This window comes from Myotis daubentonii, chromosome 6, assembly GCF_963259705.1.
Source record: "Myotis daubentonii chromosome 6, mMyoDau2.1, whole genome shotgun sequence".
Classification (NCBI taxonomy): domain Eukaryota; kingdom Metazoa; phylum Chordata; class Mammalia; order Chiroptera; family Vespertilionidae; genus Myotis; species Myotis daubentonii.
This window is the reverse complement of record NC_081845.1, coordinates 92,263,269-92,289,721: the sequence shown is the minus strand read 5'-3', so window position 1 is coordinate 92,289,721 and position 26,453 is coordinate 92,263,269. Positions and strand designations below refer to the sequence as shown.

At 44.3% G+C, this 26,453-nt stretch overlaps 2 protein-coding genes across 5 annotated transcripts in view; one reads left to right on the top strand and one right to left on the bottom strand.

The window, feature by feature from the left end:
* The window catches only part of PXT1 (peroxisomal testis enriched protein 1), a 72,457-nt gene that overhangs the window by 23,591 nt on the left and 22,413 nt on the right, over window positions 1–26,453 (bottom strand). Inside the window, exon 2 of the mRNA XM_059701881.1 lies at window positions 3,412–3,592. Within this exon, the coding sequence (XP_059557864.1) occupies window positions 3,412–3,583 (172 nt within the window). The 5' untranslated portion in view covers window positions 3,584–3,592. The remainder of the gene's footprint in view (window positions 1–3,411; window positions 3,593–26,453) is intronic.
* KCTD20 (potassium channel tetramerization domain containing 20) overlaps window positions 23,518–26,453 on the top strand; it is a 31,716-nt gene continuing 28,780 nt past the window's right edge. For 2 of the 4 annotated variants that reach the window (XM_059701874.1, XM_059701870.1), the window contains exon 1: window positions 23,521–23,699. The gene's annotated coding sequence lies outside the window, so the exon portion shown is untranslated. Of the gene's footprint in view, window positions 23,700–24,633; window positions 24,831–26,453 lie in introns of those variants that run through there. The other 2 variants (XM_059701873.1, XM_059701871.1) reach the window with 2 other exon arrangements.

The window sequence follows — 26,453 nt, the reverse complement described above, 5'->3', positions numbered from 1 at the left end:
TGTCAAAAGATCTACAAATCATACTGTTAAGTGAGAAAGTGAGCAAGAACAGTCTACTTAATAGTCTACCTTTTGCCTAAAAAGTGGGAGTATAACCGAAAGCGGTTTGGCTCAGTGGATAGAGCGTCGGCCTGCAGACTGAAAGGTCCTAGGTTCGATTCCGGTCAAGGGCATGTACCTGGGTTGCGGGCACATCCCCAGTAGGGGGTGTGCAAGAGGCGGCTGATCAATGTTTCTCTCACCATCGATGTTTTTAACTATCTCTCTCCCTTCCTCTCTCTGTAAAAAATCAATAAAATTAAAAAAAAGTGGGATTATAAAACTCTATATTCCCAGTTGTTCAAAATTGAATTAAAAAAAAAAAAAAACACCTCCAGAAGGATATCCGAGGATATAAGGACAATGGTTGTCTATGATAGGGAGTGATGATGGTGGGAACTGAGCAGATGGGAGGTAAAAATGCAGGAGAGAGTTTTCACTCTATGCTTTTTCATACTCTTTAGTTTTCCAACCGTGAGAACGTATTTTTAAGCAAACACAGACAGCTCTGACAGTCCGTCAGCCACTGTTGCAAGCCATTTAGAATTAGTAGCTCGTTTATTATAATTGCTGTCTCTTAGATGCCTTGTCGAGTCTTCCAAAATCATGTGACCTCTCAGCACTTTGAGTATCTGCTGCTCTTTACTTCTGTTTGAGATACATCATACTCTACATTTTGTTATCGCTGCATGTTTTCAATATGTGAAACATAAATGATCATGCATACTAGATGTAGACATAAGTATACTTGCCTAGGGGATAAAACCTTGTCTGTAACGATAATTACAGGTGACAGGTTACTGCCTGAGAACTGGGGCTGAGAGAAGGGAGTGAGTGTTCTGAGACTGCGAGGCCGGCTGATGTGGGCACAGTGGGGGTGGCGGGACAGGCAGCCCCTGGAGAGGGAGAGGCCGCCGGCTGCTCCCTCTGCCTGCAACTCCACTCCCTTCGCCCCTCCCGGTGTGGGTCCGGGAAAGCCCCCTCTGACCTCCCTGCTGGGTCAAGCCTCCCTGTGGCATCTGGACCTCTTAGAACTTGGGTCGGTGCCGTGACCGGCCCGTCTGCCTCCTTGATCAGCCGGTAGCTCCGGGGGAGCGGCCGCGGGACCGAGCACAGTGCCTGGGACAGAGGAGGCCCGAGGGCGCTTTTGAACGGATGAAGGAGGAGGATGCTTCCTGGAGGCGGAGGAGGGGAGAGTGGGTGAGCCTCCGGGGAGGAAGGCAACGCGGGCAGCCGGGCCCTCTCCGCGGAAGAAGGTCGCGGGACTCGACTGATCTACGATCACCCATCCCTTCCACACGAGTCACGCACCTACATACGCACACATACAAGTACAGAGAGATGCGGGTTTTTAATCCTCCCCTTTCACACGGATACGTTATTACGTTCTCACCGGTGGGCGGGATCTCGTTTGGCTTTTACTCATTTTCGTTTTCACAAGAGTTCCTAATTTCCCTTAAGTGACAAGTCAGGATGGTCTCTCTGGACTTCCCTCGACTTTTCTAAGAAGACGTGGCCTTAAGTTCCTCACACAAACATTCGGCTCTCTTTCCCACGCAAGAGTTGCTCAGACGTGTAGACTTCCCCAAAGGGTCAGTCTGATTTCACACGCCGCTTTCCGGCCAGTCCGGCCAGTGATGGCCTGTGATTTCCATTGTCAGTGTGTGTGGCAAAGCCACGGGCGAGGGGGACCTTCTGGATAACCAGTTTCTCACTAGGAGTTTCATTTGGGGCAGTATTTGGGGCTTTTGTTTTAAGGTTGCGGAAGGGGAGCCCCCCGGCCCTCTGCGGGACCTCCCGCGTCCCCCGCAGCCTCACGCCCCGAGCTCCCAGCGGGGAAAGCGCGCGCTCCGCCGGGCGCCGGGTCTAGCGGTCACGTGGGCCAGCTGTGGCCAATGGGGAACGAGCACGGCCGGCGGTGGTCTCGGGCGCGGCCGCGGCGCGCGGGGCTCCCGCGAGATCCGGAGGGATCGTGGGGTCGCCCCGAGGGGAGCGGGAGACGCCCGAGGGGAGCGTGGGACCCCCGAGGGGTGCGGGAGGCCCGGTTACCGCTTGCACCACCCATTTCCCCAGGTTTGGCGTTCTCGACGCCTAGTAACTCCGGGTCCCGCGGACGCCGCCCCTTTCCGCCTGCACATCCCCCGTTTCTTCGGGGAGATCGGGAAACGCGCGGCGGCCTCCGGGGCCCGCGATAACGTGCAGAGAAATGGGGGGCCCGCCCTCCAGACTGAGACGCCCGTCACACAAAATATTTGACCTACGGAGCAAAGCGGGAGTTCTGGGCACGAAAACGAACGTGCAGATGAGGCTGCAGGCGTTGCTGCGTCAACCAGCGGTGGTAGCATTATTGCTTCCTCACCCGGTTTGTCCTTTTGAGGTGAAACCAGGAACGCATTTGGGGTAAATGGGGCCACCGCCCCCGGCACCTCAGAAGGCTCCCGCCAGCTTTGCAGGAATCTGAGGGCCGAGCGGTGTAGCGAGTGTGACACACCGGGAAAGGCTTACAATAAACTATGTTCTCGAATCGGAATGATGGCACGGCTCTGTGAATGTACGAAAAACCAGTGAGTTGCGCGCTCTAAAAGGCTGAACTTCATGGTGTATGAATTGCATCTCAATTAAAAATATGCTGACAGGCGACCGAGCCTCAGGCTTTGAGAATTGTCACCTGCACCGATGGAAGTTCGGCATTTAATTGAGTTCTTTCTGGAAAATGGGCTCCGCGTTTGATATGGGGGCCAGAGACGGTCACGGTGCCTGAAATTTCCACTTTCTCCGGCGCATATGATGCTTTTAAAATTGGAGAACCGTTTGAGATTAGTTTTAACACCGTTCATGTGTCTAGCATATTTTAATCCCAAAGTCTAAACACCCGTAAGTTTGACGCCAACACTTTAATGCTCTTCAAAACGTAAGACTAGTTTTCCATCAGTCTGAGACACTTAGGAATTACACATTTTTGCAAAACAAAATTTCAAGTTTATCTTCCCTTCAATTCTTTCCTGTACTGGCAAATCAAGAAGGAATCTAATCTGAATTTTTTCCTACCTTAAGAATGCAGACATTACCAGGTCAAGTTTAAAGACAAGTTTTTCTAAAAGGATAAATTTGATCTATTTGAATTGCTTTGGGGTCATCTTAATTAGTTGTCACATCAGTGAGTCAGGGCTAACAGAAACTAAATAAAAATTAATACCATGAAGCAAAGAGCAACGTCCGTTTAGTACATAGAACTTTGATTAAGAGATTTACCGCCATCTCCTTACAGTTAATGTTTAAGTCATCTATTTAATGCCCAAATTTGTGTCCTCAATACCAAGAAAAATACTTGCCAAGTAGAATATTTCTTTTAGTTTAATATAAATATCTTACCTGGGCTCCTTGACATGGCTGCAACTGGCTGGTTGCTGGCAAGTCTGGTCATGTATGCCTTCTGAAAACTATATTTCACACACGGCGATTTGCAACAATTTGTTACTTTGGGAGAGGGATTCAGGAGTTCTTTAGGTTCACAAACAACGGCATTAATTTTTTTCCTCTTCATGTTTTTTCCCTGTTGGAAAATATATTTTCAGAGACTTTCCCCCATTTCTCAGTATATATTTGGCGTGTTAGATGAATATGGATGTCCTAACAATACAAGCAGCTTTATTCCATATATAAGAGGGGGATGGATGTGGGTGAAAGATGGAACAGGGTGATCTCTGAGGTCTTTTTCGACTTAGATAAACATCTCTCTGTGTTGCTTGGCCTTTAGATCTGCAACACCATCCCAATCCTCATCTCCCAGCAGTTTTTCTTCATCTTTCAACAGCCACATTCCCTCAAAGGAACAGTCCAAACCAGTAAACACACAAAAAGAGAACCCGAAATGGTGTGTCTGGACGATGCTCTTACCAACTGATCTACCCTCCCAGGGCCCTTAATTCCCTTGACTTTAGGGTGTGCCACAGAGTTCAACTTTCTATTTTACCTTCTAAATCTAAGCAGTTACTGGAAAGATAAGAAATGGATGAGAGGCCAGACCATAAAGAACAACTGAAGAAGGTAACAGGGGAGGGTTTGGGGAGCCTTAGATCAGTGCTCGCCAATAAAAATACATGAATCAGCCCTAGCCGGTTTGGCTCAGTGGATAGAGCGTTGGCCTGCGGACTGAAGGGTCCCAGGTTTGATTCCAGTCAAGGGTATTTGCCCGGGTTATGGGCTCAATCCCAGGTAGGGGGTGTGCAGGAGGCAGCCGATCAATGATTATCTCTCATCATTGATTTTTCTCTCTCCCTCTCCCTTTTGCTCTGAAATCAATCAAGATATATTTTTACAAAAATAAATGAATCACTTGTGTACCAGTAATTTTAAGTTTTCTAGTAGCTACATTTAAAAAAGTAAAAGAAAGGCAAAATTCATTTTAATAATATAGTGTTTTACCCAAATATATGCCAAAAGAAATCCAAAACTCATTTCAACAGGTAATCAATATAAACATTATTAATGAAATATCTTATATTCTCATTAAAGTAAGTCTTCAAAATCTCACATGTGTTTTACACTTAGACTACAACTCCATTGATTGGCCACATTTCGGATGCTCAGTAGCTCGTGTGGCTAGTGACAACTGTGTTAGTATATACAGTAAGGCTGTATGTCAGCTTTAGAGGAAGGAGCAAGAATTGAAAAGATGGAGAGAAAGGCAATAAGCAGCTCTCTCAGCTATGCAAACCAAGACAAGGAAAATCATCAGATAGAATTCTGACTTATTTTCAAATGTACCATGTTTTCCAGTATAGGATGCTACTTCAATATTTTGATTATTGCAATTTGGGCCAGATTAGGGGAAAGAGGAGACTGTGGGATGAAGGGTTGTGAGTTTCTTGGCATTGCTGGTGCCTTGGACAGCCTGACATTTTAACTATTTGATTTCTCAAGTAAACTTTCCATTAGGAAAAGGGGATGCTCTCCAGCTAATGCATCAGAGCCAGATAAGGCCTGAAAAAAAAATTATTAAATTACCAAATGGGCAAAGGTGATCATCAAAATGCAATTACCAGGTGAGGTTCTTATCTGAGAGCCAGCTGACAGCTTTACCCATCAGCCCACGTGAAACCGCCAGTCTGTGCTATTCAGATAGCATTGCTCAATAACTGAGAATAGAAAATATCTAACCACGGCCTTTTAAAATAAACGATCAAGAATGTTGGACTTGATTTTCCCCAGATAGGTTTTTATTATAATTTTCCCAAACAATTCTGCCAAATGTTAAGAGGTACTTACTGAAAAAATAATCAATGCTAATTATATTTTTCACTTGAAATTTATTTTTATATTTAAAAATCTTTATTGTTGAAAGTATTGATTTTTCTATTTTTCTAAAATATATATATTTTAAAGGAACTATTACATATGTTCCCTTTTTTCCCCCCATTGACCTCCTCTGCCCCCACCACCGGCTTTCACCACCCTATTGTCTGTGTCCATGGGTATGCATATATGCATACAAGTTCTTTGGTTGATCTCTTCCCACCCACCCACCCACCCCTGCCTTCCCTCTAAGGTTTGAAAGTCTTTCCTATGCTTATATGTCTCTAGATCTATTTTGTTCATCAGTTTATTTTTTCATTAGATTCCACATATGAGTGGGATCATGTGATACTTGTTTTTCTCTGACTGGCTTATTTCACTTAGCATAGCACTCTCCAGGTCCCTCCATGGGTAAGAGATCCTTCTTTTTACTGCTGCATCGTATTCCATGGTGTAAATGTACCACAGCTTTTTTATCCACTCATCTACTGATGGGCACTTGGGCTGTTTCCAAATCTTAGCTATTGTAAATTGCACTGCTGTGAACATAGGGGTGCATATATCCTTTCTGATTGGTGTTTCTGATTTCTTAGGATATATTCCTAGAAGTGGGATCACTGGGTCAAATGGAAGTTTCATTTGTCTTTTTTCTTTCTTTTTTTTTTTTTTTTTTAAGGAAATTTCATACTGTTTTCCACAGAGGCTGAACCAGTCTGCATTCCCATAGCCACCTAAAATTTATTTTTAAATATATGTACTAAAATATTTCTTTATGTAGTTGTTAATTGTTAGTATTATTGGATAATTGCCTTTAGGAAACAGTGAGCCTAGCTGAAACCACCAGGAGATCCCAGGTTCAGAAAACATGATAATGGATTTGCACGTGGAAGCCTACGCAACCACTGAGCTGTGGTCTGTTTAACAATCATATGTTTCCTTAGTTATCTTGTCTTTTCATTGTTGGTAATCCTCACCGGAGGATATTTTTTCCTTTGATTTTTTAGAGAGAGTGGAAAGGAGGGAGAGGGGAGTGAGAGAAACATACATGTTGAGAGAGACACATCGACTGGTTACTCCCATGTGCACCCCAACTGGGGCCAGGAATCGAGCCTGCAACCGAGGTATGTGCCCTTGACCGCAATTGAACCCGAGACCCTTTAGTCCACAGGCCGATGCTCTAACCACTGAGAAAACTGGCTAGGGCTGTTATCTTATTGTTCTAATATATAGATGGTATTTTTCACTTAACAAAGTTATTTTTATTTATTTGTTTGGAGGTTGCTCTAATATACAGTTTAAAATATTTGAGTGAAGTTTTTATCATTTCTTTCAGTAATTAATTCATCTATAGATTCATATTGTACTGTCTATGTGAACTGGCTGAATAATGACCCTCCAAAGGTGTCCACATCCTAATCCCCAGGATTTAGGAATATTTTACCTCCTGTGGCAAAATAGGCGTTGCAGATGTGATTAAATTAAGGCTGTAGAAGCAGAGATGATCCTGGATTATCTGGGCCCAACCTAATCATATGGGTCCCTAGAAGAGGGAGGCAAGAGGGTCAGACTCAGAGACAGAGATGTAAGAGTGGAAGCAAAGGTCAGAGTGATGTGAGAAAGGCTCTGTGAGCCAAGGAATGTGGGCAGCCTGCAGCTAGAAAAGGCAAGGAAACTGAGGAACGCAACCCTGCCAACCCATTTTAGACTTCTGACCTCCAGAACTGTAAGACAATACATTTGTGTTGTTTTAGGTCCCTCGGTCTGTTGTAATTTGTTACAGCAATAATAGAAAATGTATACACTATGTTAATCTGAGTACATATTAAATTCTAGTTGGCACATTATAATTTTAAATGTGTTCATTGTAAAATAAATTTGGAGATAGATAAGAGTCCATATTATAGTACTAGAGGCCCGATGCACGAAATTCATGCATGGGGGGGGCGGGGGAGGGGGGCCCCTCAGTCCAGCCTGTGCCCTCTCACAGTCCAGGACCCGTCGCTCCTAACTGCCTGCCTGCTCGCTCCTTACCACTTGGCTGGCTGCTCCTTAGCGCTGCCGCAGAGGCAGGAGAGGCTCCCACCACCACCACTGTGTTCACCAGCCATGAGCCCAGCTTCTGGCTGAGCAGCGCTCCCCCTGTGGGAGCGCACTGACCACCAGGGGGCAGCTCCTGCATTGAGTGCCCTCTGGTGGTCAGTGCATGTCATAGCAACCAGTTGTTCCGTTTGGTTGATTTGCATATTAGGGTTTTATATAGATAACTAGAGGCCCAGTGTACAAAAATTTGTGCATTGGGGGGGGGGGCGGGGGAGGGGGGTCCCTCAGCCCAGCCTGTGTCCTCTCGCAGTCTGGGACCCCTCGGGAGATAACGACCTGCTGGCTTAGGCCTGCTCCTGGGTGGCAGAGGGCAGGCCCAATCCCTAGGTGCAGCCCCTGGTCGGGCTCAGAGCAGGGCCGATTGGGGAGTTGGGGCACCGCCCCCTGTCATGCACAGAGCAGGGCAGATTGGGAGGTTGTGATGCCACCCTCAGTCACGCTCAGGGTAGGGCCGATTGGGGGGTTGGGGCACCGCCCCCTGTCACACTCAAGGCAGGGTCGATGGGGAGGTTGCGGCGCCACCCCGTCACGCACAGAGCAGGGCCGATCAGGGGGTTGAGGAGCTCCCCCCTGTCACACACAGAGCAGGGCCCATCAGGGGGTTGGGGAGCTCCCCCCTGTCATGCACAGAGCAGAGCCCGTGGGGTGGGGGGGTTGGGGTGCCACCCTCTATCACCCACAGAGCAGGGCCGATCAGGGGGTTGGGGCACCGCCACTCTCACACTCAGGGCAGGGCCGATGGGGAGGTTATGGCTCTACCCCGTCACACACAGAGTAGGGCCCGTGGGGTCGGGGGGTTGGGGTGCCCCACCCTGTCACACACAGAGCCGCAGGGCAATCAGGGGGTTAGGGAGCTCCCCCCTATCAGGCACAGAGCAGGGCCAATCAGGGGGCTGGGGCGCTTTCCCCTGTCAGGAACAGAGCAGGGCCAATAGGGAGGTTATGGCCCCGCCCCCTGTCACACACAGAGCAGGGCCCATGGGGGGGCGTGTTGGGGCGCAGTCCTCTATCACCCACAGAGCAGGGCCGATCAGGGGGTTGGGGCGCCGCCACTGTCACACTCAGGGCAGGGCTGATGGGGAGGTTATGGCTCTACCCCATCACACACAGAGCAGGGCCCGTGGGGTGGGGGGGTTGGGGTGCCACCCTCTATCACCCACAGAGCAGGGCCGATCAGGGGGTCGGGGCGCCGCCACTCTCACACTCAGGGCAGGGCCGATGGGGAGGTTATGGCTCTATCCCGTCACAGAGTAGGGCCCGTGGGGTGGGGGTGTTGGGGCACCACATGCTGTCACACACAGAGCCGCAGGGCGATCAGGGGGTTTGGGCGCTGCCCCCTGTCACGCTGATCCCGGTGCTGGGAGGCCTCGCGGCTCCGCTGAGCCCAGTGCTGGGGGGCATATTACCCTTTTACTATATAGGATAGAGTCCTGGTGCACGGGTGGGGGCTGGCTGGTTTGCCCTGAAGGGTGTCCTGGATCAGGGTGGGGGTCCCCACTGGGGTGCCTGGCCAGCCTGGATGAGGGGATGATGGCTGTTTGCAGCTGGTCACACACCCTTCAGGATGGGGGTCCCCACTGGGGTGCCTGGCCAGTCTGGGTGAGGGGCTGAGGGCTGTTTTCAGGCTGGCAGGTGACAGAAGCTCCCAACCTGTCCTTTTTTCTTTTTTTTTTATTCTGGGCCAGCTTTAGCTCTGAGGCTTGGCTCCAGCTCTGAGGCCTCAGCTGCTGAAAGCAGGTATCTGGTTTGTTTAGGTTCTATAATCAAAACTCTGTATCAACTCCAGCTCTGAGATCCCGGCTCGCTGAAAGCTGGTTTCTGGGGTTTTGTTTAGCTTCTATATTTGTTACAATGTTCAAACTGCAGGCTCAGAGGCAGGCAAGGCAGGCAGGGAACGTTGGAGTCCTCCGTCACTGAAGCAAGCCTCATGTTAGTTTCAAGCTGCCTGGCTGCGGGCCGCCATCTTGGCTGGCAGTTAATTTGCATATCTCGCTGATTAGCCAATGGGAAGGGTAGCGGTCGTACACTAATTACCATGTTTCTCTTTTATTAGATAGGATGTCTCCATAACAATAACTAGACAATAATAACAACTAGAATTGTTGAATTCTAAATAACTACTTATTGGTGGTAGCAACTATATTCTAAGATACAAATCTTCATAGTGAGCAATATATTGTATATTGATTAACAATGAAAAATATATATTGACTCCCTATTGCAGGGGTGGGGAACGTCCGGCCTCAGGCCATGTGAAGTCATTTGGTCTGGCCCTGCCAAGGCATTAGAGGTGAGTTAATTAAATATTTACCAAAATAGCAGGCTAATTTTTAAAGTGATAATTTTGTATGGCCCACGGATGATATTATAAATATCTAAATGGCCCTTGACAGAAAAAAGGTTCCCCACCCCTGCCCTAGTGAATGCCAGGCATTGCACTAGACACTGGGCTATAGCAGCCAACGAGATAGAAATAGTCCCTTCCCTCATGGAGGTGACAGTCTGCAGGGGAAATAGGCATATATACTGAGTTAGAGTGGGGGTAGCTATTATGAGAATATATCATAGGTAGTCTGAAGGACTCATCTAGAAATGATGTTTAAGCTGAGACATTAAGATGACGTGGGATTGGCCAGGAGGGAAGTCGGGGAAGTGAAAGAACATCTCAGAGAGCTGGAACACTGAGTTCAAAAGCTCAAGCTCAGTATGGAATTCAAGGCATTTGAAGGACAAAAATAACAGTGAGGGCCTTCTAATTCAAGACAGCCGAGACCTTCTCTCAAAAAATAACAAGTAGGAAAAGAAAAACAAGAAACACAGATTCCATCTTTACTGAACTAGGAGTCACTCCAAACCACAATGCATGAAAATAGGAAATGGATGGAGGATGGTAAAGAACTTAGAGCCAAGGAAGGTCGAGCCTGAGTGCTCAGAGGAGGAACCACGGAGAAGCAGGGCAGGTCTCGCTGAGGAGCCTTGGCAAGACTCGGGGAGTCAGAAGAGGTACAGCACAGAGGCAAGCTGGAGCAGTGGATGCGAGGAGTGCAGTGAATAGGGAGATGCGTTTGAAAAGCTGTTTATTACGTAGTCAAATCCTCACCTCCCCGCCCCCTCTTGATATAATCAGGTTACTTACAGCTTTGGCGGTCGAACGACCCTTTCGCAGGGGTCGCCTAAGACCATCCTGCATATCAGATATCTACATTATGATTCATAACAGTAGCAACATTACAGTGATGAAGTAGCAACGAAAATAATTTTATGGTTGGGTCACCACATGAGGAATTGTTTTAAAGGGCCAGAAGGTTGAGAGCCACTGGGCTACTACATCTACCTCCATAGGAAACAGGAAATGTCACCTCTGGAGAAAGTCAATCAAAGGAGCTCCAGATGTGGAGACACCAGGCATAGATCAGAGTGGGAGTGAGACATCTTACTGAAAAGAGAAAGTAAATCTAAAATGGAAAAACAAGTCCCCCTCACCCCCACCCCCCACCCCCCACCTCCACGCCTCTTCTGCTGCTCAGATATAGAACGCTGAACCCAGTTCTGCTCTCTAGCAGAAATAAAGGGCACTTCTCAGGAAAAAATGAACTATGCCAGAAAAAACGAGCCACAGATACTGACATTTAGGAGTCCCCGTAGGAAAAGCCTGCAGCGAGTACCTTCAATTGACAATATTCAAACACACGCAGAGCTTTTCCTAGGCTTTTAGGACATCACTCAAAATATGAATGAGCCATAACCGGTTTGGCTCAGTGGATAGAGCGTCGGCCTGCGGACTGAAAGGTCCCAGGTTCGATTCTGGTCAAGGGCATGTGCCTTGGTTGCAGGCACATCTCCAGTGGGGAGTGTGCAGGAGGCAGCTGATCGATGTTTCTCTCTCATCGATGTTTCTGACTCTCTGTCTCTCTCCCTTCCTCTCTGTAAAAAATCAATAAAATATATGTTAAAAAAAATTTTTTTAAAAATATGAATGAACAAAAATCACCAGATATTGATGGAAAACCTTCAACATGAAAAAATTTTTTAAAAACCCAACACCTCAACATGTAAGAATGGAGGTGGGGGGACAGAATCATAGAAAACAGAAATAATGCAGGGAGCATAAAAATACTTTAAAAAAACACCAAAAAAACTAAAGTATCATCAGAGAAATACTGTACCCATGAAACAAGAACAAGATGCTAAAAGAAGGAATAACCTAACAGCAAGAAAGAGCAGTTGGAAATTACAAATAATATAACTAATTAAAATTCAGTAAAAAAATTATACAGTATATTGAAAGATAAAGGCAATGAAATCCTCCAAGAACACAGAAAAAGTCATGAGAACATTCTATAAGATAACTGGCCTGATCTCTTTAAAAATTTAGTATTATAGGGGGATAAACTGGTGGGCAGATGGGGAGACTACTCTAGAATAAAAGAAGCTAAAGAAATAGAACAACCAAATGCAATATGTCAACTTTGGATCCTGTTTTGTTTTTGTTTTTTTAAGGGGAAAAGAACGCTTTAAGAAAATGGTATTAAGGAATTATTGTTACTTTTCCTAGGTTAATAATGCTATTATTATAGGCATACAAGAAATATCCTAATTTTGGGGGCTTTATTTTTTGAAGTATGTTGGGGTGAAATGTCATGTTATCTGTCACTTAGTTTCAAATAGTTAAGCAAAATAGTTAAATGAATAAAGCAAACATAGGAAAATGACCACAACTTTAAAGTGTTTAATCTAAATAGTGTTTAAACAAAATTGATTTTGAGAGAAACACATCAATTCATTGTTCCACTTATTCATTGGCTGATTCTTGTATGTGTCCTACCTGGGATCAAACCCCAACCTTGGCGTATTGCGACAACACTCTAACCAGCTGAGCTATCGGCCAGGGCTAAATTAATAGTTTTGATCATAGTATTTCTCTCAACTTTACTTTATATTTGAAATAATTCATAATAAAAAGCTACAAAAAAAGCAAATATGTCAAAATGTTGGTTATTGTTGCATCTTAGTAGTGGGTATGCTAATGTTGAATATACTATACCCTCAACTTTTCTTTGTTTGAAATATTTTATAATAAAAACTTGGGGAAAGTCATGAGAGACATCTAAGATCTTATAGGATTTAATGTTAATATCTGCAAGAATTGTGGCCTATTTTGAAAATAATTCAAAATAGAATGAAGCAGTAAATAAATTGGTTGAATCTAATGAAGTGAGGTAGCTATTACAGGCTCTAATCCTATAGGAAAATTAATTAGTGGTATAACTGAAATCCTCCTTAGTTTTGGTGGAGTGATTTGGGTGTATAAAGGCCAAGTAAAAGCCAAGAGAATTTGACATATAAGAGAATTAACAATCACTAGTATTTATAAGTTTATTAGGCTTACTATAAATACGTACTTGAAAAAGCTTGTCAGTTGGACAATGAAGGTATATAAAAGAAATAAAATATTTTAAAAGTATGTGGTTTGAAAAGATTTGTATATAGTTACATGGCAAAGGCACCTTTTTCAATTAATTGCTAAAATTTGCTACTTTTTTTTTGATCCTCACCCAGGATGTTTGTTTATTTGCTTGCTTGTTTGTTTAGAGAGAAAGGAAAGGAGAGGAAGAGAGAGAAATATCTATCGGTTGCTTCCTGACCAGGAATTGAACCCGTGACCTTTTGATTTATAGGATGACGCTCCAACCAATTGAGCACCTTTTAACTAAAATGTGCTACTTTTAACTAAAATAATAAAATGTATCAGCAAAAACCTTATCATTTTCTCATACCTTGTCCAGTGTGCATGCTGTTCAGAGCATGGGCTCACACACCAACGGGTCTCCTGTTTGATTCTGGTCAAGGGCACATACCTGTGTTGCAGCTTCTATCCCCAGCCCCAGTTGGGGCGCATTTGGGAGGCAACCAATCCATGTGTCTCTCTCACATCGAAGTTCCTCTTTTTCCCTCCCTCCCTCCCTCTCTCCTTCCTTCTCTCCTTCTCTCTCTCCTTCCCTCCCTCTCTCCTTCCTCCTTTCCTTCCTCTCTCCCTCCCCGCTCTCTCTTTCCCTCCCTCTCTACCTCTCCTTCCTTTCACTCTAAAAATCAATGGTAAAAATATCCTTGAGTGAGGATTAAAAATAAATAAATAAATGTTATAATTTTCTCTTTATTCCTTTTTTTTTTTAACAGCTTAGAAAGATTAACTTTTGAATGGAACTTTTATGCGGTTGAAAACCACCCCTGAAGATGTTTTTAAAAACTCACGTGTAGAAGACAAACATATGGACAATAGAAGAAAAGGATAGACTAGAAGATATAGAAGGCAGAATGTCTGAATAATAAATAGTAAGTCCAGGGGGGAAAAAAGAAAAGAAAAAAACCACAAAAGCTTTAGAAAAGAAATTTCCATATAAATAAATGAGAGAAAACTTCCTAAAATCAAAAACATGTCTCCAGAATGAAAAGGCCACTGAGTTCCTAGAATGACAATGAAAAGAACTATGCCAAGGTTCACTCGCATCTTGAAATTTCAAACATCAGTGACAAATAGTAGACCCTAAAAACTTCCAGATTGAAAAAAAAAAAAAAAAAGAACTAAAACAGACTCAGCAGAACTACTGACACTAGAAGACAACAGAACCTTTGAAATCTTGAGAGAAAATGTTTTCTAATCTAGGACTGCACAGCGATTTAAATCAACAAGCGAGACCAGAATAAGCCCTATTTTCCTGCAACATCTCAAAAAATTAGCCCCTTTCTCATGAAACTACTGGACAAGGGAGGGACTCTACCAAGAAAGGAGTGAACCAATAGAGAAGGCAGGGATCTGGGTGGGGGGTGGGTGAGGGAGGGGAGCTTTTGTGATAAACTATTTAGCAATGATTGGCTTCTAAATTATGTGTTTAGGTTAGTTTAAAAAATGAAAATTAATTTAAATAAAAAGAAACAAAGGAAAAGAAAGCCAGTGTGATTGAAGAATAGTGGGTAAGCGCAAAATAAGAAAAGGTGCATGGGCAGGGGCCAAATCATACAGGATGTTATATGTACGCCCTGTTGAGGGTTTTAGATTTTATCCTAAAAATGTGGAAAATCATTTAAGGGATTTAAACAGGAGCGTGACTGGATCAGATTCCTATTTTAAAAATTACTCTGATATGGCATTCTTCACTTCTGACTGGTCCTTTTTTGTGGTTTCTATGTCCTTTTTCATGCTGTTGAAAAAGATCGCTTTGGGTGACAGGATGGTTTGGAAGCAAGCACGAGGCCATTATAGTAAGTTGGTAATCTGCTAGGGTGGTAGCACTGGAGATGGAGGAAAGTGTATACATTTGAAAAGACTGAAGAACTAGAATTGATTGATTAGAAAAGGGGATGATAAGAGAGAATAATCACGGATAATACCCAGATTTATGAGCAAATAAGTGGATTACGGTGGCATTAACTGAACCAGAGAATACCGGCAGAGAGTATTTTGCTTTGTTTGGTAGTGGGTTTTACCTGGGAGAACAGAGTGGTGGCAGGAAATGATGAGTTGGATGTATTCCAGTGGAGATGAGAAGTGAGCATTTGCCAGAACAAAGCTGGATCTCAGAAGAGAGATCAGGGCTGGACATGTACGTTTGTGAGTCATTATCGCAGAGAAGATGAAAGCTGCGTAAGTACAAAGCACACCCTTGTGTTCATTCACTAAAGACATCTTTATTTTATTTTTTTATTTTTTTAAATATATTTTATTGATTTTTTACAGAGAGGAAGGGAGAGAGACAGAGAGTCAGAAACATCGATGAGAGAGAAACATCGACCAGCTGCCTCCTGCACATCTCCCACCGGGGATATGCCCGCAACCAAGGTACATGCCCTTGACCGGAATCGAACCCGGGACCCTTCAGTCCGCAGGCCGACGCCCTATCCACTGAGCCAAACCGGTTTCGGCGACATCTTTATTAAAGTCCCACTGTGTGCCACACACTGTGCAGGTGCTAGGTTATAATAATAAGCAAAACCTTATTGGTACAGGATATATAAGTGAACTTCACTGAGGTGAAGGTGAAGGGTGGTAACAGTACCTCGGTGCTGTTGAATAACAGAGGGTGTTGTTGAAAACGTTGTAGTGTATTTGTATAGTTATATTAATAAGAGGTCATATTCAGATTAAATAGATAGAAGTAGGTAACCTAGACCTACTCCTATGTCAAGGTACTACCTGTCAAGTTTCTGCCCCCAAAATTGTACTACATCCTATATAACTTTGTGCTGTTCCTCTGAATATTCATGTAGGTAAAAAAAAAAAAAAAATCCGGCCTGGCTGGCGTGGCTCAGTGGTTGAGTGTCGACCTATGAACCAGGAGGTCACTGTTCTATTCTGGGTCAGGGCACATGCCCGGGTTGCGGGTTCAATCCCCAGTGTGAACCTTCTTTGACTTTTCAGTGGTTCCGGGTGGGAAAGTTTCACCACCCTTATTTTACACCTTCCAGAGAAAAGGAAGGTCCTCCTGTGACCTTCCAGTTTTGGACATTCTACTTATTTGGATGGACAGTATTTGCACAGAGAACCAAGACCATCTTTAGGAAGCTTTGGGGGCCCAGGCCAAATACCACTTCTTGACCCAACTTCCTATATATGTTTCTATGCAGGTAGAATCCAGTTACAATGAGCTTTACTGTAAGAGAAACTATATCGCAGCCGTGGGCTGGTCATTTATGCATTTTGGACCTTAGATTCCTTAACAAGGGAAAACCTTGGCACTAATGATCTTGCAGGCTCTTTCCACATTTGACCTTTTATAAGTGAATCCTAAACATAATTCTAAAAGGGAAGCATAAGCCACAGGGTGGCTTTCCTCTCTATGGAACCCTAGAATTGCAACGCTGAAATGGTTCTGTGGAGTTCACTAAATGTGACCTATTTCATAACTTTACCCCTTTGAGCCTATTTCTATATCCGTAATATGGGACTAACAAGGCCCATCTTGCCAGGCTACTAGGAGAATTAGAGCCAGCACCTGCTTACTGTTAAAAACAAGACAAGAGGCCCAAATGACGTCGCCTATGCTTAGGCCCACGTCAGCAAACTGAGACTTAACTACAGTTTGGCCTCTCCCAGAGATAGAGCCTTAACCAACCAGCCTGGCCACCTGATGAGCACTGGTTAGGGAATCTGACAGATAGAGACCCCGGCCGTCCCTACAGGAAAAAGTAACTGCGATAACCAACCGGCTTCTTGGCTGGGATAACTTCCCTGTTCCCTCTCCCTTCTGCCTATACAAGTCTTTCATTCAGACCTTTCTTTCTGCTAGATTGGATGCTGCCCTATTCAAATTGATTTTTGCTCAAATAAACTCTTAATATATTTAATATGCCTCCGTTTCTCTTTCAACGCTACCATACAGAAGGCAGTTAACAAATGACAGCTATCATTTGGTCCAAACTTCCTCATTTTTAGATAAAAAGAAATGAGACAGAGAGGGAATTAATGACTGACCCAAAAGGTGGCCAGGCTGGTACTGATGCCAGAATTCCTTAATCCCTGTCCAACCTTCTCTCACCTGACTCCCTCTCAGTTTCTAAGTCTATGATTTCTACCCCAAGGCAGAACTCCTACTAATTTTCAGCATCTTAGGGGTCCACCTCCATTTATAATAAATAAAAAGCAAGATAGAACAACCCAGATTACTAGTGGGACTTAGGTGTTATGTGCTATAGAGATTCGGAGCAAGAAGAGGACCTTCCTGAAATTGCTTTCTTCCACCTTGTTCAGATATTGCTCTCATATGATTAAAAATCAAAGAGCAACTAAGGAAGGATTGTTAGCAATTCCTTCCAGATCTAGCCTAGGAGTGAGAGAGAGAGAGAGAGTGTGTGTGTGTGTGTGTGTGTGTGTGTGTGTGTGTGTGTGTGAACCTTTTAGGAATAAGAATCTTCGAGGGCAATTACTTACTATACCATTTTTAAAAATAACTAAAAAGAACACATTTAATAGAGAACCAAATGTCCCCTTAAGAAAAAATGTCAAATTCTCTTAAAATAGTAACCCTATTGTTATCAGTGATTATGGATAAAAGGAAGAAATATTGAAAATATTTAATCACTGTAGCATGTTTTTATATTCATTTAAACTGCATAATAAATACTAAGGAAACCAGTATATTTTAATATACAACTTACACATGTCATTAAGAGGGCAGTTTTATCTCGTAAAAAAAGTCTTTGGGTGTTCCTTTTAAAGATAATATTGGTTTGCATGGAGTGTGTACATAACATTAATATTAATAGTACCTTACATTTCTCTAGTGCTTTGAAGTTAGAAAATGCTTTTACATAATTTTGATTATGTTTTCTTCCTCATAACAACCTCATAGCAAAGATAGGTCAGTTATTATCTTACAGATTAAGAAACCCAAGCTTACTCGTGACTTGCTCCGTCAGTAAGTGGTGAAATGACCTTACCCCGAGGTCATTTGGCTCTTTTTCCGATTTTTCATTACTACATCACACTGCCGTATGAATCTGATGCCACTTCGCGTTTTTGTATTTCCTTTTCAGGTACCTGTACGTTTGCAGACACTGACTTGTTTCCAAGAAGGCATCCCAACTCCAAACGAGCAAGGAGAACGCTGGCTGCTCAGAGAAACCTTTCTGAATTTGCTATTCCCATTCTTTGCTTTTCATTATAAAACGTCTCACAGGGTGGATGTAAGGGGCCAGGCTGCATGCTTTGGTAAATAGATTTGGCTTTTCTCCGTTATTGAAAGTTTGGGGAAAGGAGGAGGTGTGATGTGAACAAGGTAAACGAATCGCACGGTTGTCTGCAGCGGCTCAGTGGGCGACTGGAGCCTATTTCATCCTAACCCCAAAGTCCACTGTTGGCATCCTAGTATGAAGAATACATATTTTGGGGCTTGTCTATTTGTTTACTTTTTCAAATGCAGTTTATTTTCAATTCATATAAGGTTAAAAAAAACTTCCCAGCCCGGCCAGTGTGGCTCAATGGTTGAGTGTCGACCTATGAACAGGAGGTCACAGTTCGATTCCTGGCCAGGGCACATGCCTAGGTTGCGGGGTAGGGGGCTGTGCAGGAGGCAGCCAATCAATGATTCTCTCATCATTGATGTTTCTATCTCTTGCTTCCTCTCCCTTTCTCTCTGAAATCAATAAAAATATATTATTAAAAAAAAATAAAAAAAAACACAAAAAGTTTCCCAGCATTCTTAGTAAAACTTTCCGGCATTGGGTTCAAAAATGAGACTTGTGTGTTCGCAAACAGGCAACATGAGCCGGCAGCACTGGGAAGGTCAGAGTCTGTTTGTAAACTGGTAACAGGAGGAAGGAGAGATAAACATATTATCAGTTTACACCGGCACTGCCGCAGCCCATGCAGCTTACTTCCACATTTCCTGATTCCCCCATGCTGACTCCCCCAAGACCACCATTTACAGAGGTGCATTTGATTCTTGAATTCCAGGCTGAGCATTCTGTGTACTTTTAAAAAGTCATTCCATCCTGAGACATTGTCCTGGCATGCAGGTGGGGAAAGTAGGGGAGCTCATGCCCTCATCAAAGTCTCAATGGGAAATGTTTATGAGTTACTTTCCTGATCACTACTGAAATTTAACCATTAAGCTCCAAGAAACTGTTCTGGTCTCCTTATCTTTCATCATTCCATTTTAGCTTTCCTCTATACCAGGGGTGGGCAACCCCTGGCACGCGTGCCAAACATGGCACGCCAGTAACTTTTGCTGGCACGTGAAACCCTCTCTTATAATCTTCCATTTACAATTTTTTTCTTAATATCGACTTTTTTATTTTTCAGATAAGTTCAGTGTAGGTGCATCTTAGATAAATAAATAATTTTACATAACAAGTTATCTTAAAGACCATAGACATGGATTGACGAGAGAGGGGAAGAGCAATTTCTATGCCTCTGCCTTAACTCTCCCTGCCTTCCTAGATCCGACCAGTGTTTTGGTTTCATCCACATATGCTTGTGAATCTTTGTTCTCAGTGATGAATTTTATTAAGTCTCATAATAGGAATAGCCTGATGGATGAAAGTAGTAGCTCGTGCATATCTCTGAAGGTCACGAACTATAAACCTGATGTAAAATCTCTGTCATCAGTGATGCAGCAGCAAAAGTCCCACTGATAATATCATACAGAGTCATAAAGTTTTCTGTCGGACTATCAGTATACATGTGTACATTAAAAAATAAATGTATTTTTCATCATCATATACTGTGTTTTTGTCGCTCGAATGAATTTTATTATTTCTTCAAGGTTCTTCACATACATACACCTTAAGAGATATCAAGTAGGCGTAACATGTTCTCAAAAAATTAGGGTTGGCACGCAGAAGAATTTTGCTGGTTTTGGCACGCACTCACAAAAAGGTTGCCCACCCCTGCTCTATATATCTACTTATCTGTTACCTTCTAAAAAAAAGACAGAATCTATACTAATCCTATATAATAAAGAGCTAATATGCTAATTAGACCGAATAGCCAAACAACCTTCCGGATGTCCTTCCAGACAACCTTCTGGACGAAGCTGGGGCTGCGAGGGCTGGCCGAGGCAGTGGGGCTTCGAGGGCCAAGCCCCTTGCACAGATTTTGTGCATCAGGCCTCTAGTATCTAAATAAAATTCCAAAATTGTATTACAATGTGGAATATCTTTCAAAGGATTTGCTCTTTTTAAAGCATTTATTTTTTCTTTTTAAAGTAATTTAACCTTAATATTGTCCCAGGAAACCAAATGGATATATTTGCAAATAGCTCTGTGTGGAGAAAATATATTTACACTCTGAGGTAGGACTGGCCTCATCCTCCAAACTTTTTCCTTTACAATCTTTCTGTTATATAATAAAACAAAGGAAAGGTTTGCCTTAATGAACTTTTTAAAGGCAAACACCCTTGTAACCACCACCAGGTCAAGAAACAAAACTTCACTCCCTGCCCTTAGAAGCTCCTTCTCAATCACAACTGCTTCCCCACCACTACCACCTAGTAAGTAACCATGACCTAACTTTCATAGCCCTGCAATTCCTTTCACTTCCCTTTTTCTTTAATGGTTTTACTACTCAAATGTTCACCCCTGGACAGTATAGTCTCTGACCCGCCCCCTCCCCGCCCCCCCCAACACACACTTAAAAATTTTTTATACATCTTTTAAGGGTTTTTTTTTTAATTTTATCTTTTAAAAAGTAGAGGCCTTTTGACCTGTAGTCTTCCATAGACAGGACTTTGCAAATTGCATGATCATGGTGCAGTTCAACATGTTCCTCTTTCCCTGTGTTTCCTACAAACTGGCTGGTGGACTGCAAGTCTGATCAGATTCGGGTTTGATCCCATCGGCGGTATTTTAGGTGGTGCATGGTTTTCCCTCAAGAGGCACAGGATGCCTAGTTCTCTCTCTGATCTTTGAAAATGTTGAGGATGTACAATGCCTACATCTACTGATTCACGGGAGGTTGCAAAATTGGGATATTCTATCATTTCTGTTACATTATAGTGGAATACTTTTACGTAGATTCACTTCCCTTTATCTCTTACTTCGTTACCCAAATAACCAAACTTAACTTTTAAAAGTTCCTTTAGAGGAGAGATCCTGCCATCATCATCTACATAGTTCTCTTGGGCTCCTAAATCGTTGAACTGTGGCTACTAATTTGTTGAATTTGCATATGAAACATTCCCTATAAATGAGACTAAGAGGCACACTGAAGTTGTATGTAAAGCAGATGTATATTAATGAAGATATCATAGTAAATTCCAGCCACTAAGAAACTTAAAGTTCTTGATTCTCTGGTTGAACATGTACTCAAGGTCCAGTCTGTTTGCTGCTGGTAGTAAGCCTTTGTGACTTCCATGAAGAAATTGTTAACAAAGATGAACTGATGGAAGTGAAAAGGGATTCTTCTGAATCTATTTGCGTTCAGTATGCAGGGTTCTGGCCGGCTTTCCTCTAGAAAGTCAGAAATTAAATAATTATTTCCATCTACATCTGAGCACAATTTGGATTTCAAATGAAAGTGATTATTCTTTCAAACAATCTCATTTGATATGTCTGCAGTGGTCTAGAGATCATACAACTAAACCAAACATTTAGTTGTTTACAAATTGCAAATGTAATTACTTTGAGAGTTTAAAAATATTGGGATTTTTGGGTTGTTTTTATGCTTACTACTGCACATATGCTGTAGTATGTAGAAAGAATAGTTTCTTATTAGATCCTTGATAACAGCTATTGCTTTAAAAATATTTTACTTCTTAGCATCAACCTTAAATTACTTATTTGGTTTAACAGCTGAAGGCATGTAAGATGCCTCGGGGGGTGCTCAGGAGTTCACCTGGAGGCAGGTAGGTGGAAGGGCCGCACCTCCGCGGATATCCAGCAAGCACGTTGGGGTCACATGGTTTGGGTTCTCAGTTCTTCAGCACCCCTTAGTAGTGTAGTGACCTTAGATACTTTGTTCATGTCCTGCTTTCCTCATTGGTGAATCTAAGTAATCAAATCTGTCTCCCAGAGTTGTTGAGAAATGTGAGTGATGTAAAGTATTGGGGAAAGTACTTTGTAATAATTACTGTTAATAGATACTATATTTAAGGAGACTTATATTACAGCTAATGAGATGGATTGGCCATTAAGACAACTGACTTTAGGAAGGGTTTCAGTTTCAGATATAAGTACATCTGAGAGATTCAGGTTTTGGAGATGCACTTTTGTAGAAATAAAATGATAAAAATCAGCATACACCTGTGTTTTCTGTGAATATACATGTTATACTCCATCTCCATGATGTCTACTCAAAAAAAAAAAAAGTATCAGGTCTAGATGCTATTCATTCACTATATAAAATTACAGACAAAAGTAGAACAGTTAGTCTTAGCTATTAATTAAAAGACAGTAGTTCGCCTGATTCTCCAACCTTTGGGTCAGATTTTTGTATATTACAAATCTGCAGAGAGAAACTTTTCCAGAAAAGATTTTGGTTCAAGCATTCTTGCAAGAATATTAAAAGAGTTTTTCCCCCTTTCTTTCTTTTGACTTGAAGGGCATAAATTACACTGTACTTTATAGAAATGGAAATAAAGGCATTGGTTTGAATAATCCTCCATGTCACTTTGCTTGTGAAGCGTGAATCCTATTAACACTCCAATTGTTTATATTTATTTTACTAATTAGCAGCATAAGCTATCCATCCTGATTCAAACACAATACTGGATACTTTACAGTCATTTAAAGTGAAGTGAAAGAGTAGGAATGGGGAATGACCTCTAGGCCTCTGGGTCAAATTAAGGATTGTTGCTATTTCTTCCCTCATGTTTTCTAGCACTAGTTTTATAGGGCCATCCCTAGATGTTTTTGAAGGTTAGAATATTTTTCTCATAACAACCAGTTTTCCAATAATTTGCTTCCAGTTCATTTAAAATTTGTCATTCAACTTTGTTTGCTCTAGCATGTAGTTTCATTACACTCGGGTTTGAGAAAAGTGTGTTTTCCCCCTTCTTTTGGTCAGAGTGCATACCCGGGAGAGGGGCTTCCAAGCACAACGTGTTTAAACAATTCCTTTGTTCTTACCACCGCCTTCCCTTAAAACGGCGGTTCTCAACCTGTGGGTCGCGACCCCTTTGGGGGTCCAACGACCCTTTCACAGGGGTCGCCTAAGGCCATGGGAAAACACATATATAATTACATATTGTTTTTGTGATTAATCATATGCTTTCATTATGTCCAATTTGTAACAATGAAATTGGGGGTCACCACAACATGAGGAACTGTATTAAAGGGTCGCGGCGTCAGGAAGGTTGAGAACCACTGCCTTAAAAGTATGGAGAGATGCGGGCTCCACAAGTTTCTATGAGCATCAGCTGTCCTGGGGCGAGTTATTTTACAACTCAGGGAACCACGACCTTCTCCGCTTTGTTCCTTTAGTAATTGGGAGAGACTACCCGGGGCTCAGAAGCGGAACCCACCCTGGCTGGGCGGGCGTCAGAGCGCCCTCTCTCGGCCGCTGGGCGTGTGGGGAAGGGAAGCGGCCACCCCAGCGCGGGGCCGGGGCCGGGGCCTTGGCTGACCCGGCTTTCCCAGCGTGCCCCGCGCGCCGCGGGGACTCTTAACGTGAAGCGCCGGTGATTCAGCCGCGTGGCCGCGCCGGCCGGGGCAGGGGGCGCGCGCCCTGCGGCACGGCCGGTCCCCGCGGCAGCTCGTCGCGGCGCGGAGTGCGCGCGCCTCGCTTCCCGGGCACATTCTGGCCGGCGCCGGAGCGCGGCGGGGAGCGGCAGGTAAGTGGCGGCGGCCGGGGCCCCGAGATTGGCCTTTGTGTCCGGGGGGGCGTCTCCTCAGGACGCCGCTCGGCGGAAGTCCGCCTGGTCCGACCCCCGCGCGGTCCCAAAATCCTCGCCGGGGAAGATGTCGGCAGACCGGTTCCGGCGCCGGTCCCGGTGCCGAGGGTGGGGGCTGACGGCCGGGAAGGGTCGCCTGCGGGGGCCGCGGAAGTGTAACGTGTTCGCCGCGGGCCTGTGGCGTTTCTGTCCCGCCAGCGGCGCCGGGAACTCCGAGGCGTTTGTCGATGAAGCGTTTGCAGACGCGGTCTCTTCCGGCCGCTCGCTGGCCTCGTTAGGAATTAGGTGGTTGGTCGGACGCGCTCGCCCGGCTTCCGCCTTCCTCCTCCTCGGTCACCGCAGACACCGGCGTTCCCAGCGGCTGCCGGCAGGGAGCCGGGCGGGCCGGACCCGGTCGTTTTCTTTTAAATAAAGCCTTTTTATGGCAGACAGCGTCCTCAGGTTTAATAAAACCTTACTTCTTATAGCAGACAGTGTCCTCAGGTTTACCAGCGAGCTCTGCGCTGTCAAAAAACCTCTTCTGTTTTGGAGTTTATGATTCTTCCTGAAAATTCCTGCGTTGAAACGATTTATGTATCAGCAAACCAGCCAGCAGAACAGCAGGATAAACAAGGCTGCGGAGGGACTGCGGGCCCGTTGGTGAGAGTGCGTGTTCCAAGCCTCTCACTGTGCCCCTGTCGGCTGCCACCTGAGGACGGAGGGTTTTTACCGGTTCCCAAGACAGTGTTGTGTGGTATCAGTGAGACACGATGAGTCCAGACCCAGAATCAAAGAGCTTCCCTCCCAACCGCCCTCCCCCCCATCCCGGCGTGAGGTTGCTCCGTACAGACGCCCGCGCCCCTCCCAGGAGTCCGACCGGAGACAGACCCGGGCGGGTGCCGAGCCGCCTGTGCCGCCGAGCCAGCGCCCTCCTGGGCTGGTGCCGGGATCCGGGGGCCACACCTGGGGACACGCCGCCCAGCTCCCTCGCCCCTTTGTCGATCCTCTCTCCCCCGCCCCCTAACCAGCCAGGAAGCGCCGACCGGAAGGAAACTTCAAAAAAGAGAGTGTTTTCTTGGACTCTGACTCGGGGTAGGAAATGACTTTCGTACATATTTCTAATACTGCCTTGGTGGTTTGGAGGTGGCCCGTGCCCACGGATCTGTCCTCTTTCCTTCTGGGGGCTACTCACTACCAACACCCCCACCAGCCCCGCCTCCTTCCCTTAGAACCGGGCAGCAGTGCCGTGCAATTGCCATGGCCTTGAGCTCGGGCGCCCTGGTGTGTAGCAGGCGGCAAACACTCCAGTAAATGCCTGTTTTGTGCAAAGCCCTGTAGAGGCCGTGGTAGCGACAACATTGCCAAGGTGGCCAGTTACAGGGCTCCCTCGAGGACCACCTCTGCTGCCAAGGCCCTTTCTGTGTCTCCCCCCCTCTTCAGAGAGACGTGTCGGGAGGAGGCTCAGGTCAGGCCGTGTGTCTGACCATTTTCCTGTCGGGTATCTTCGTGGCGTCTGATTTCTCTTACTCATCCGTCTTTTCCTATTGGTCCCCAAGCAGCCCTGTTGCCGTCCGTGGTCCTGGGCTTCACATCATCCTCTGCGCCCAAGTCCGAACGCGCCCGCGCCTCCTTGCCTCACCCGAGTAGAAAGTTTAGGGAAGTTGTTGGGAAATGGTTTCTAGTTGGAATACCCAGAGTCGTGGAAAGATGAGGCTTAGAGATACAAGGAAACCTATTACAAATTTATCTAGTGCAGTGCTCTAGTCTTTCAGGAGAATCTGAGCGAGGACATAGGTGGCGGAGTGAGGACTCCTGGCTCCTAGCCCACTGTTCTTTCCACTAAGTCATCTCCAGAAAAAATGCTTCAAAAAGGAAAAGGTCCAGCGATGTTAAGTTAGAAGGAGATGAGGAAAATGGAGAGACTGCCACATGACTACAAAAGCAGTATTATTTGGGGAAAATGGAGCCATATAAATCATGGAGAGTGGGAGTACTAAAATAAGGAACTCTGAAGCTTGAAAAAAGTAGTAAAAGGAAAAATGAGAGCAAATAGGTAGTTACCTTGTAATCCCAAGAGATTTATCTTTTTAAAGATCCAGTAAAGGTTAAGAAAGTACATTGGAATTTTTATTATATTAGATGTTTAAGCAGTGTCCAGAATCTTTTGACATCACATAACTATACTATAGTCCTTACCAAAGTTATTAGGTATCTCTGTTGGAGACAGTATAAAACTGATGTAATTACTAATATGACATTATATTCTCATGTTCCCATGGGAAATTAGATTATTGGAATAATAGATGCATTTCTGGAATAGAAGGAAGGAAAGACATGGATGAAAGAAGAGAACCTTTTGATATTTTTGCTTGGATCCCCAAATTAGACATTGTTGGATTGTTCTTGTATATTCATGAAAAGTAGAATTAGAAATACTGTAGTAACGACTTACAATACATAGACATTATTATATACCAGATGCTGTACTAAATGCTTTTTTAAGTCCATTATCTCATTTCATTATCTCCTTTTTACAACTGAGGAATCTGACACAAAGAGTTTAAGCTTGCCCAAAGTTGTAAACCTAGTAAGTGGTCAGTGTTCAAACTTAAATCTGGCTGACTCCAAAGCCAACAAGATTTATGCTCAATAGTGTCCTCATAGACAGCTGAACAATATGGGCTTGAACTGTGCAGTTTCATGTATATGGAATTT